The sequence below is a fragment of the Arachis hypogaea genome, chromosome 2 (genome assembly GCF_003086295.3).
Source record: "Arachis hypogaea cultivar Tifrunner chromosome 2, arahy.Tifrunner.gnm2.J5K5, whole genome shotgun sequence".
NCBI lineage: Eukaryota > Viridiplantae > Streptophyta > Magnoliopsida > Fabales > Fabaceae > Arachis > Arachis hypogaea.
In genome coordinates, this window is record NC_092037.1 from 84,283,757 (window position 1) to 84,296,121 (window position 12,365).

The 12,365-nt window shown below is 31.7% G+C and overlaps 1 protein-coding gene across 7 annotated transcripts; it reads right to left on the bottom strand.

The window, feature by feature from the left end:
• Positions 1-420: 420 nt before the first annotated feature.
• On the bottom strand, positions 421-4,687 carry LOC112748366 (L-Ala-D/L-amino acid epimerase). 7 transcript variants are annotated; one of them, XM_025796613.3, is made up of 7 exons: positions 4,480-4,687; positions 3,945-4,036; positions 2,934-3,049; positions 2,423-2,479; positions 2,029-2,311; positions 1,080-1,125; positions 421-666 (listed from the first exon to the last, which is right to left on the bottom strand). In XM_025796613.3, exons 4-7 carry the CDS (start codon positions 2,446-2,448, stop codon positions 641-643), a joined length of 381 nt encoding a protein of 126 aa, XP_025652398.2. In that variant the 5' UTR covers positions 2,449-2,479; positions 2,934-3,049; positions 3,945-4,036; positions 4,480-4,687; the 3' UTR covers positions 421-640. The 7 variants fall into 7 exon arrangements, with proteins under 7 accessions (XP_025652398.2, XP_025652386.2, XP_025652389.2 ...); XM_025796601.3 differs by having other exon boundaries at positions 3,945-4,069; positions 4,480-4,682; XM_025796604.3 differs by having other exon boundaries at positions 2,934-3,059; positions 3,945-4,069; positions 4,480-4,682.
• Between the last annotated feature and the right edge of the window lie 7,678 nt (positions 4,688-12,365).

The following is a 12,365-nucleotide window of genomic DNA, read 5'->3' on the forward strand; positions in this document are numbered from 1 at the left end:
CGGAATTTTCATCTGTAATTACAGACAGATTCTCTGTCGGATTTTCCATCTGTAATAGAATCCGTCTGTAATTACAGACAGATTTTTCGACGGATTTTTCGTCGGTAATTACAGACGGATTCTCCAACGGATTTTCCATCGGAAATTGGAGCCTTGAAAGCATTCCAAACTCTAAATACAGATAGAAAATCCATCTGTAAATTCGTCAGAAAAGTAAAACATTTTTTTAGATTTTTCTATTGCAAAATAAACCAATTTTCATGCAAAATAAATATAAATTTAATAAATACAAATTTTCATCTAATTTTTATCTAACTTGTATCCAAACATTCATAGTATTTCAAAATAACCAGTATTTGATATTAGCAATAGAACCAAACATGATGTTTAGTTTATACAATGTATCAAGAACAAAAACAATAGTACCAAGTTAATTATCAAATTTTCATTGAAATTTTTTGGTTTTTACAATGTATCAAGAACAAAGATAATAGTGCCAAGTTAATTATCAAAATTTCATTGTGAAATTTTTACATAAATACACACAGAGTGATTAAAACAAGGCCAGCCGTTCTTGATGATATCCCAAATGTCATATCATTTCCATCATACATTTACGCCAGCAAATTCTTTTGCCATGCTAGTGGGTACCATTTTCACAGGAGACTACATATGTAGAAGACAAAAATTAATTAAAAATATTGGATTCATGATAAACTACTACATTGTATCCGTATCTTGTTTTATATGGGGATTTTCATTTTCTGTTTTCCTTTACCTTTGTTGTTCTTTTGGTGCAAACTTATCCACTAGTAGTTTTAGCTTCCTATATAATCCTATTTCTACTCTTTTATCACATAAATAAATATTTTTAGTATTTTGAAACAGTTTCATAAAATAGGAGATCATCAGCCATTCAGTCCAATCATAATCTTGGAAAAAGTAAAAAAATATACGGCAAGAGTTTTAAATACTCCAAAAAAATTGAAATTGGCTATAGAACTGTTATAGAATAAAGTATCAATGTAATAAGAATCTTTGTTTATAGCTTAATGCAATGGGAAGAGAAACACACTTACCAGTGATGCAGACAAGGGTTTCCTTTCTATACAAGTCAGTCACATGCTGTAATGAGAAATCACCCGATCAAAAACATCGATTTAGCAAATTCAAATAAAATAAGAACATGGAGAAAAGATGAACATAGTTTACTCACAATAAAGGTGTCATTTAATGATGCAAAAATGTGAGCAACACCAAAAACATGCTTGCCCTCTCTAACAGTATCTTTATCACATTCCCAATTACACAACAAACATAACAAGTTCTAATAATAAAAAAATAGCATCTTTATATCATTGAAAGACTTAAAGTCTTCAAATTCCCACCTCAACTATTAACATTCACATTAACACTTTCCACCATTCTATTATTATTAGTATTATTATTATTATTTTCATTAACTCAATTTCTTTAACATTACATAAATCTCAACTGAATGAAAATAGCTTTATTGCTATAGTAGTATTAGAGGAAATTATGTACTATAAAGGAAAAAAGTTGAATTATCCTTTAAAAAGCACCAGGACAAGATTCATTTTTCTTTGTACATTTTGATATTAATTTCTGTGCAGAAAAAGTTAGCAACTTTCAAACAATCTAAGCTGCCTTGAAACAATACATTTTCTCAAAAGCAACCAAAGACAAGAATCAAAGCAAAAATTTTAGGCGCAAAAAGCGGGGCATAATGACAAAAGTCAACCAAATAAATACAACAAAATACAATGCCTAATTGAAGACTAAAACTTTCTCAAATTTTACAAGTCTTGTTTCATTTCCTTAATTACCAATAATAAGAAGGATCGTAGTTAATTCAGTCATATGAATTCATGTAGCAAAGGGGCATGCAAAACGTCCCTTTCAAAAGTACAAAAGAAAAACATCGGAAGTACAAAAGAAAAACATTAGAATTAGTAGAAAAAATTAATATGATGATGAAGATGAAGAGTTTAACTGAATGTCACTCACAGTAGCAAATTCATGGCCAGGAAGAATAGCAGCAATCTCCTCCAACATGGAACCCAGTGTCAGTAAAGGACATCTCCTGAGAAAGGCACATGCCTCAGAAGCCTTGGCCATGGCAGTTTTCTGGTCCTCAGCAATAACAAAAGACAGAATTGGTGCCTCACCCCAACCCACAGAGCCATTGCTGAGTTCAATTCTAATGGCCACGTTCTCTACCATCTCCAACCTTGATGATGCAATGATAAAAGGTGCAATCAAGGGCACGTTCAGTGGCCTGTTCTCTGCTCTGTGCACATCAACAGTGAAAGTTTCCATCAAATTCTTGAAGCCAAAGGTGATGGGCGTTGCTGCTGTTGCAGGTGCAGAAGAATAAACCAAAATAAAAGAAAGAACATACCTTCTGGTCATCTTTGGGAACACCATAACCACTGTAATACATCTGACCTACTAAGATCTGCATGTTTATGTCTCTAAGTAAATTGTTGATCTAAAATGATAACGAAAATGATCTAAAAGGATAAGTACTATATATTTGATAACGAAAATGATCTAAAATAATTATTGGTCATGAAGTAGTACATACAAGTAGTACTCATCAATTATATTAGGCACAAAACAGTGGTTTAATAATAACTAACAACTTCAAGCAAGGAGAAATGCTACCAATCACAATTGCAAAACATGAGAAAAATTACACCCAATTTCATAAGCAATCCAAGAGGAAAAGTACCTAAATCTTGTGAATTGGGAAAAGGAAACACAGAAAACAAGTTTCGCTCTTTTCCATCTCTCTCAAGAAATTCATCAAACACATGGCAAGTATAACAATACTGAACCAAGACAATCTCTCAAGCATGTTCCTCCAATAATAATAACAACACAATTAACAGGAAAATTGAAATTGATACCTTGAGAAGCTCATTGGTGTCAAGTGTCTCAATGAAAGAGGTTGCAACATTGGGGGTAACACCGGACTTTCTCACTAACTGGGTCTTGAGAAGCTCTTTCCTTTTAGTTAGCAGAACTATAAAAAACTTTCACTCCAAAATTCAGTTAGTAGAACTCAAACATATATATATATATATATATATATATATATATATATATATATATCAGAAAGATGTCTCTAGCACTTTTTTCATGAGGCTTCATTATATTGATTCCCTATAATAATGGTGAACCAAAAAAAGGATAAAGGATAAACTGTCTATTTTAGTTTTTGTCACTTTCTGAAAGAGAGGGAGGTTGGGCTAGAATGAGTAGTAAACTTGGTTGTTTTCACTAAGGAATGCCGCATTTTCCATGATCTTCAAGCATTTAAGAAGCAAAGTAAGGCTTTTTAGCTATTTGTCATTTCTAACATCTTTGGTAGATAGATAACTATCCTCCACCCAGCACTGAAACAGCAAACCAATGGTTCTCCCCAATTAAATTAATCTACAACCAAATAGGGCTTCAAAACTTGAAATCAACTAGAATAAAAGACAAACAGCTACTTAAATTGATTTCATGAACATAAGGGAATCGCCCATATACAGAGTACTGACAGACACAATATTTGATCTTAGAGTAAGAAAGACAAGAATGATAACACAAAGTAAAAAATAATTACATTACATATCTAAACAGAATAACATTTATTCTTCATAGTAAAAAGATAAGAATCCACAGATTAGAAAATAAAAATACTTTAATACTCTCTCCAGTTACATTGATTTATTAATGTACTAAAAGAGGTAGAACACAACACAGAATGATAACGGTTCATTTATTGGCTAAGTACACAGAATGCTGTTAAAACACCTTTACTTTCTAGAGTTGCTATATTTAATAATAAATAGTGAAAAATATCTCAAGACATATGAAGTACAAATATATGTTAATAAAATAATAGACATATAGAATCCCATAAAGCTTACCCTAAATTTGGTTAGGGCACCCTAAAGGATAAATGTCTCGTTGCAATCATGATGCCTAAGATTCCCTCTCAACCTGCCAGGCCGAATCTCTCCTATATGAACCGAAGCACAAGTGAGAGCTCTACCTACAGAGAACCAACCACCATTTTTCTTTTAAATTCCAATGGCCACAAAACATAAAATCACATCGTACATCTAAGTCTCCGTTAAAATACTCAAATACATCAACAAATCCACTAAACACTAGGAAACAGATCCATAACAAGAATGCAAAATCCTCATTAAAAAACAAAGCTAAAATGCAAACTATTCTCGAAATAAACGAGACACCAAATTACTCCACCCAAAAATTCTCAACTTCAATTTGACTCTGCTCCATCCCATAATCACATTATAAACATGCTAATCATGATACAATTTGACATACCGATCTCTAACTAAAAGGCAATGATAAGAAACACCGAAGTTAGAGGGAAAAAAGAAAAACAAAAAATGCCAGAAGCTCGAGCTAGCAAGATAGGGTCGAGGAGCCAACCGCGGGTGTCCTTAGTGACAGGGGAGGGGACGGAGGAGCTGAACTTAACAAGGTTAGCCATTCTATCAGCTTCGCGGGTTGATTTCGTTAGTGGCGGAGAGAAGAAGGAGCCCGTTGACGGAGAGAGGAAAGCTAGGTTTAGCTAAGGGAGTTCTTCAATTTGAAGTTAAGCTAGGTTTCTTTGATTTGTGTGTTGTGAGTGGAGTTTGAGCAAAATGCTAGGTTTAACTAAATATTATTGACAAAAAATTTTAAATTACAGAGAAAATTTTCATCTGTAATAATTTAATAAAACTAGTATTTTTGTTCATTTAATTACAGACGAATTTTCCATCTGTAATCATTTTCTACGAAAAAAATTAATTTTTTCAACAGAATTATCGACAGATTTTTTTGTCTGTAATTTATACTAATTTATTTTTTTGTTTTTCGACAAAAAATTCCTCTGAAATTTCGTCTGTATTTCCGTGAAATAAAATCCGTCGAAAATATCCGTTTGTAATAACTAGTTTTCTAGTAGTGAAGCATGATTGAGATTTTGGAAAGCTTGGAAAAAGACTTTGGTGTGCAAAAATCTATTCTTAGAGGTGTTGAGACCTTGAGAGCTTGGGAAAAAGTGGTTTAGAAATGCTCCGGTTAAGCGGGAGAAATCGGCTAAGGTATGGTCTCGGTTTCCTGTATCTAAAATGTAATGTGGTGTGAAAACTTAGGCTAGAGGCCCTAAGATAGGCATTGAATTGTTGGTGTTGTTGAATAGTTGAGATATATTATGTGGTCATATTTGTGATTATGATTATTGATGCCTTGATGGTATGATGCATGAGAGATATGCATGTTGTGATAATTGATTGAGGTTGAATTATGGGTGAAATCATGTTGATGGTGAGTATAATATTGGTTATGTGTTATGATGGTTGATTGGAAATGGTATTGTTGGAAATTGGGATGAGGAAGGATGTATGACATGTAGTGTGTTTGTAATTTAGCCATTTGATTGAGATGGGTTAAAATGGTGGGATGATGGTTGTAAATTTGATGAAAATGTGAATGTATGAGTTGAGGAGGTTTAAGGTTGATTTTTGGTATGTTTTGGGTTGATTTAAAAAAGGGTTGAAAATGGTATATTTTGGTTGATTTTGAAAAGAATTGGAATTGGTTTGTTTCGAAAATGGCACTTTGTAGTGTTGTATAAAAATGTGGTTTTTGGGCATACTTTAGCAGAGCATAACTTGGACTCCGTATTCCCATTTTGTGCCAAACTTGTTTAGAAATAAAATTGGATCCGAGATATTTATGCCATTCGAAGAACGGGTGAAAAATGCTTTGAAACGGAGAAGTTATGCCCGTCGGAAGATTGGGGTTTGAAACTGTGAATTCGGCAGCTTTTAACTTAGAACAATTTTTGGCAGAACACACCCCACACGTAGACGTGGTTGACGCATACGCGTCGTTTTCACTACCCACGCGTATGCGTCGATGCGCTGCACCAATTGTGCCAGTTTTGTGCGTGGGGCACAAACCACACCCACGCGTACGCGTGGCTGACGCGTAGGCGTCACTTGGCTGTATTCCCATCCACATGTGCGCGTGGGCGATGCATACGCATCGATGGACTTTTGGCTTTCCCACGCGTGCGCATGGGCGAAGCGCACGCATGACCCTGTTTTCATCCCAAAGTTGATTTTTGAGTTTTAAAAGCCAAATTTCATACTTCTAAGCCTCCGATCTCACCCCTCATGTCTCAAATCATTATGATATGCCTAGCGATAGAAAAGAAGCTAGGGAGTATGATAACTTGTGAATGAAGAAAAGGGAATAACTAATGATCGATGATGATCAAAGATGATTGTATGAGATACGGAGGATGGCGGTGGAAGTGCTTTATGTGCCATGAGCCGATGGAATGTATTTGTTAATAAATTGGCTAGATATGGATTGAATTATGAGCCGGATGGCTGAGATATTGCTGAGTTACGGCAGAGCCATTATTGATTTATGGCTGAGTATGATTGCATATATGCTATTGAATGAAATGTGAATGTTGCACTTCCACTATATAAGATATGAGTTTCCCTGGGTGAAAGCAGTGGCTAGCCACCACGTGCTCCAGGTGGAAACTCGATACTCTGCTGACCCTATGTCGTAAGTGTGGCCAGACACTGTGAAAGTTTCGGATGAGTTCGCCCCCGTGATTATACACCAGTGAGGGTGTTGGATATGAATTATGAATTATATTGAGTATAACTCGAGTTGGGGATGCACGACAAAGGGACAGTCCAATGGTTAGCTACCAGGACTTGTCAGGTTGGCTTTATAACTGACAGATGAGACTCATCAGCCATTAGGACAGGCATACATCATATGCATATTATGTAAATTGTTTGAGATTGCCTAATTGACTGCATATTACTTGCTAATTGTCTAAATGCTGTATCTATTTGCTATTTGTATATCTCTTGTCTGATATATCTGTGTTTGTCACATTATACTCTTGCTAGTGGTTGGGAGGTCTGAAAGATTTGGAAAGGGAAGTATTAGTTAGACTGAAGATCTTTAGTCAGTTGCCATTTATGGTTTAGCCTGTTTATAAGCTTTGATTTATCTGATGGAAGTTCTAGGATTGCCTTTGGCTTTCCTAAGACATTACATGTTAGATATGTGGGCACTGTTACCATACTGAGAACCCGGTTCTCACCCATACGAATTTTGTGGTTTTCAAATGCAGGACGTGAGGCTTCTTGCTGAAGCATGCTGGAGACTTCTGAATTAGCGAAAATTCTTGGTTCTCAGGACTCTATTTTGGTTTATATGTTTGCTTAGATACTTTTATCTCCATTAATTAATACAAACTGTTTTGATTGCTTTTAGAGGTGGTTTTGGAGAATAGGTTTTCTGTATTTTTGTCCCTTTGGGGTTTCCATTGGGTTCCTTGCTTTATATATTTACATGTATATATTCCTATTCTCGGACTGGTCATCTTCGCAACCGGGTCTTGAGTTTTGATATTCATGTTTTTGGCACTCTTATGTATATATATAATCTCGCGTTAGCTCTTTCCTTATCCGCTATGTTATGTTATCGATTGGAGTGTTGCGCTTTCGAGTTACGATTTTATTTTATCCCTTTTATTCAAAGGCTCCTAGTTATAATCATTTTTCACACTACTATACGTACTAATTTTTTTATTTTAGAGGTCGTAATACCTTGCCATCTCTGAATTATGACTTAAGCATAAGACTCTGTATGGTAGGGTGTTACATGAGATGGAAGATGGACAAGGGGCAAAAGGCAGAGAAAGACCTAAGAAGACCATCCATGAGGTGGTCAAACGAGATCTACATGTAAACATTCTCTCTGTAGACATCATACATGACAGAGCACAATGGCATCGTTTGATTCATGTAACTGACCCCACTTAGTGGGACAAGACTTTGTTATTGTTGTTATTGTTGTTGATCTACGAGTAGGATCGAGTAGGAAGTTTAGAACTTTAGGATACAGGTAGAGTTAGGATTGAGAGATTCTCAACTCACAGATAAGATAGGGTAGAACTTTAAAAAAAAATTAATTCGCGGATAGAATTAAGATAGAGTCTAAATCCTACCATACTCTATCCATTGCCAGTCGTACAATCTGTACTTGATATGTTATTGTTGGTATATTTGTGGTGTGCTGTTTAGTTGCATTTGTTGCCTACTTGTATCATAATATTTAATGAAAACCTATAATTTCTACTAATGAAACCCAAAACCCTCCCTCCGCTTCCGGGGCGAAAGAATGGGGTTACAAAGAAAACTTCTTTTTGTTATTGGGCTTGCACTACAAAGAAAACTTCTTTTTGTTCTGCTTTGTACTTGTTTTCTAGCCAGTTTCTCCAAGCATTCACAAATTACCAATTTTTTTTTTGAAGAATCAAATTACAAATTTGGTGGAAAGAGTTGTAGACAACCGAATTGTTCACCTAATTTGTACTGAAATGGGCAGCTCATCTTCTTTTAAATTTTTTAATATATATAAATAAAATAGATATTTTAAATACCAATGTACATACTACTGAATAAATTTATGAATTTATATACTTAATCACATCTCAGGTATATTACATACAGAAAAGATTAAGGTATATCTCAAATATAGTGTATCCAAAATATATAAAATTTATGGTTGACTTGATCTTGAGTACAATTAAAATTGTAATATTCTCAAAAAATGTATCTCAATTGCAATTTTTACTTTTTAGAGTCACAACATTTGGGATATAAAAAAATTTAAATAACTAATCTAAAATAGATATAATTTATTACGATTTAGATGGTATTAATTTGATTTTTTTATCCATTTAATCTAATTTTATTGAAATAATTTAAAATTTTAAAAATAAAAAATTTTTAATTTAAAATTTAAATAAATATAATTTAAATTATAAATTTAATATAATATAATAAAAATAAATATACTTATATTATTTGATTTGCAAGAGAGAGTGAATTAAACTAAATTCAAATAGAAAGTACTCATATTTAAAATTTTTTAAAAAGTTTCAAGTATATTAAGTTAACGTATTTTGGGTTTGTAGCTTTGTGGATTTAAGGCCCAACAAGAATTGTAGCTATCATCATGTTTAGTCCATGATAAATCTTTCATTTTTATGATTCTATTTATATATCTACTAGCGCCTCAATAGGCATAATATTATTTAATAAATTAAATTTTATATATTTATTTTTAAAATTTTAAATTTATTATCGATAATTTAAAATAAAAATAAAAAATTTTATAAATTATTTAATAGAATATATAAAATAAATAAAATTAAAATAAATAAAATATGATAAAAAAATTATTATGTTATTATTTATGTGTATCAAAAATATAAGATCAATATGAATATTTATAAATATTACTCACAAAATAATCATTTATAAATATTACTAAATTTATTTATTTTTTAATTTTATTTATTTTAAAACAAATATAAAAATCTAACTTCAAAGAACTCTTTATATTCATGCATTATTTTAATTGATAAAATATCTTTATATTCATGCATCATTTTAATTGATAAAATAACATTTGTATCTTTCATTTCAAATATATATATATATATATATATATATATATATATATATATATATATATATATATATATATATATATATATATATTCATCATCTTAAACAATTTTTAATTTCATTATTCTTTCAAAATGATTAAGTTTTATTTTCATTATTTCCTCTTTCGCATAATATTCTCTTCTTCTACTTCCTCCTTTTTTTTCTATTAGGTTGCAATCAATTACCATCACATGTACTTTTATTATAAGTTCACAACTCTCAATCTTATTTATCATTTTGATTCATAACTGCTCATTGTGTTAATTTTTATGATAGTTAAAGACTTATCAAAAGAATTAGCTTTTATGTTTACTAACCAACGTTCAGTTATTAACTCTAAACTCTTAATTTTCTTCTACCAACTTTACCCTTCATATATGTTATTGTTTTATTTATGAAATTTTTATTATTTTATGAGTTTTTTTATTATTTTTTTTGTTAATTTTTGTATAATTTGATATTATACACTTTTATAATTTGTGATTCTTATGTATTATATTTATTATTATTATTATAATATAAATTATTGATTTCATTAGGTAAAGTAAATTAAACAGAAAAATAATTAGCCATAAATAATAAGAGTTTAATTTTGATGCACTGATAGTGTAAAGTGTTTTACACTGTCGTGCAATCACATCCATTTTTTTGTATGATCATTCATGCTGTTAATGTTAAATGTAGTTATTTTTACTGATGTGACATTACGTAATTAGATGCACGTATAAAACTGATTTATATTAACACTGCATCAAAATTAAAGTCATAAAAAAAATACTAGAAAAGAGTATCAAAAAATAAAACATAGTTAAAAAAATAACATTACAATTAATGTCATATCCTTTTTAATAATTATCTATCTAAAAATAATTTTAAATAATATTATCCAAACAATATTTATTTTATCAAATTTAATCCTATAAAATCACTTTCGTTCAAACTCTAATTTGACAAAAATTAACCCAAACACACACCAATTCTATAAAATTAAATTTATTCAAATTCCAATTTAACAAACATCAATCCAAACACATACTAAAAATAAGAGCATAGAGAAATTAGTAGTTAATTAGGATTACAAAAGCCAGGTCATTTCACTCCTTCAAATACTTAAGATTTTGTTTTCAGGATTGTGTTAGTAAAAAATAAATAAGTTTTGAGTTTTGAAGTAGAAACTTGCTTTATGGGGTTTATCGAAGATGACATATCGACAAGAAAGTAAATTTCAATAGATAAGGACTCATCCAGGAAGAATGCAAAAAAGTGAGAACAGTTACTCAAAGATTAATGCACGTGGGAGTTATGTTGGAATTTGATTGGTCGAAAACTCTCATAAATAGGTGAAGGTTCGAAGAAAAAAGTGTTGGAATTCGTTTTCAGAAAACGCTCTCGCACACTCACATCCATAGCAATTTTTTGAGTCTGTAAAGAGATTTTTTTTTATGTAGGATTCCTTCCGTGTCTTTTTAATTTCATTTAAATTTCTTGTAATCTTTATTTTCATAAAAATTTATCTTTCAAGCAAGTTTATTCTCTGTTTTCTTTTAAACTTCAGCACTTTGTTGTCGATTTTAAAGTCTTTCGATCTTGTCGAAGACAATTTACTGCTTTAATTAAATTCACTATTATTTCTTTTAATTTCAATCGTTTATTTGCAAATTTATTTTGCTTTAATTTCATATTTTCTTTTATTGCTTTGTTCAATTGAAATAACCTTTGATGTACTTTCGAAAATTGGTACGCACAAGAAAACTAAGTTTCGCTCCCATATCATTAGATATCAAACCACTTAGATTTGTTAAAAATCTATAAAATAAATTGGCACGCTCGGTGGGATAGTTTTGAAAATTAAGTGTGTCAAAAAGTATTTTATAATGATCTAGTACATGCAACTTAAATGTGGCAAGATTATTCGAGTGGCAGAAGAAGTTTCTAATACTAATGTGAAATCATATGCGAATGATAATGTTGCTATAGTTACATCAATTCCGATGGAGATATCATCGCGTGATGAAAGTAGTACGATTGGGGAGAATGTAATGGTTACTAATCCCCTAGTTGGAAATAGTGGGCGAAATCAACGCCCACGAATTGCAGTGACTCAAACCAATCACCAGTAACTGCTGGTTGACTTCCTTATGGCCTTCCTCCAGATTACACTCCACCAATAAGTGGGTATCTCCGATCCACCAATTAAATTTGAAAATTCATCAAGTTTTGGTGGTAACCTAATACCTCAATTATATTCTGAATTTTCTCGGGATTATCAATTGTGTTCTACGTCGAATGCTTCTAGTTCGATGGCTGCTTTTTGACAGCATGTTGATGAAAGTCATCACAATTTGGTCAATTTATTGACACAGTGATGTGTGAATTAGGATTTCACACAGCTTAATCGGTAAGTGTACCGGGTCATCCAAATAATATCTCAGGTGAGTGAGGGTCGATCCCACTAGAATTGTCGGACTGAGCAAGCAATGATTGTCAAGTTGGACTTAATCAGGCGAATCAAAAAAAAGAGTTTTGAAGGTTACAAACGCATAAACAGTAAATAAACAAATAAAGAAAGCAATAAATAGGTTCGGTGTGAAAACAATATGAGAAAATAGTTAAGATTTCGGAGATGATTTAGCCTCCTCTAACCTTCATTAATTTAGCCTCCTCTAACCTTTATTAACCGCTACTCTTGTGATCGCTTAATTCCAATTAGAGGGTTAAGTTCAGAAAATTAGTTTAGCACCATGAAATCCTAATTACCCAAGACTAATAGGA

What these genes read in the sequence shown, in the direction of transcription:
- LOC112748366 (XM_025796613.3), bottom strand. Translation starts at nt 2,448, where the DNA reads ATGGTGTTCCCAAAGATGACCAGAAG. An exon ending in TTCCCAAAGATGACCAGAAG is followed by an intron (nt 2,312 to 2,422) that starts GTATGTTCTTTC and finishes TGATGTGCACAG; the next exon opens with AGCAGAGAACAGGCCACTGA. An exon ending in CTGGCCATGAATTTGCTACT is followed by an intron (nt 1,126 to 2,028) that starts GTGAGTGACATT and finishes TTCTCATTACAG; the next exon opens with CATGTGACTGACTTGTATAG.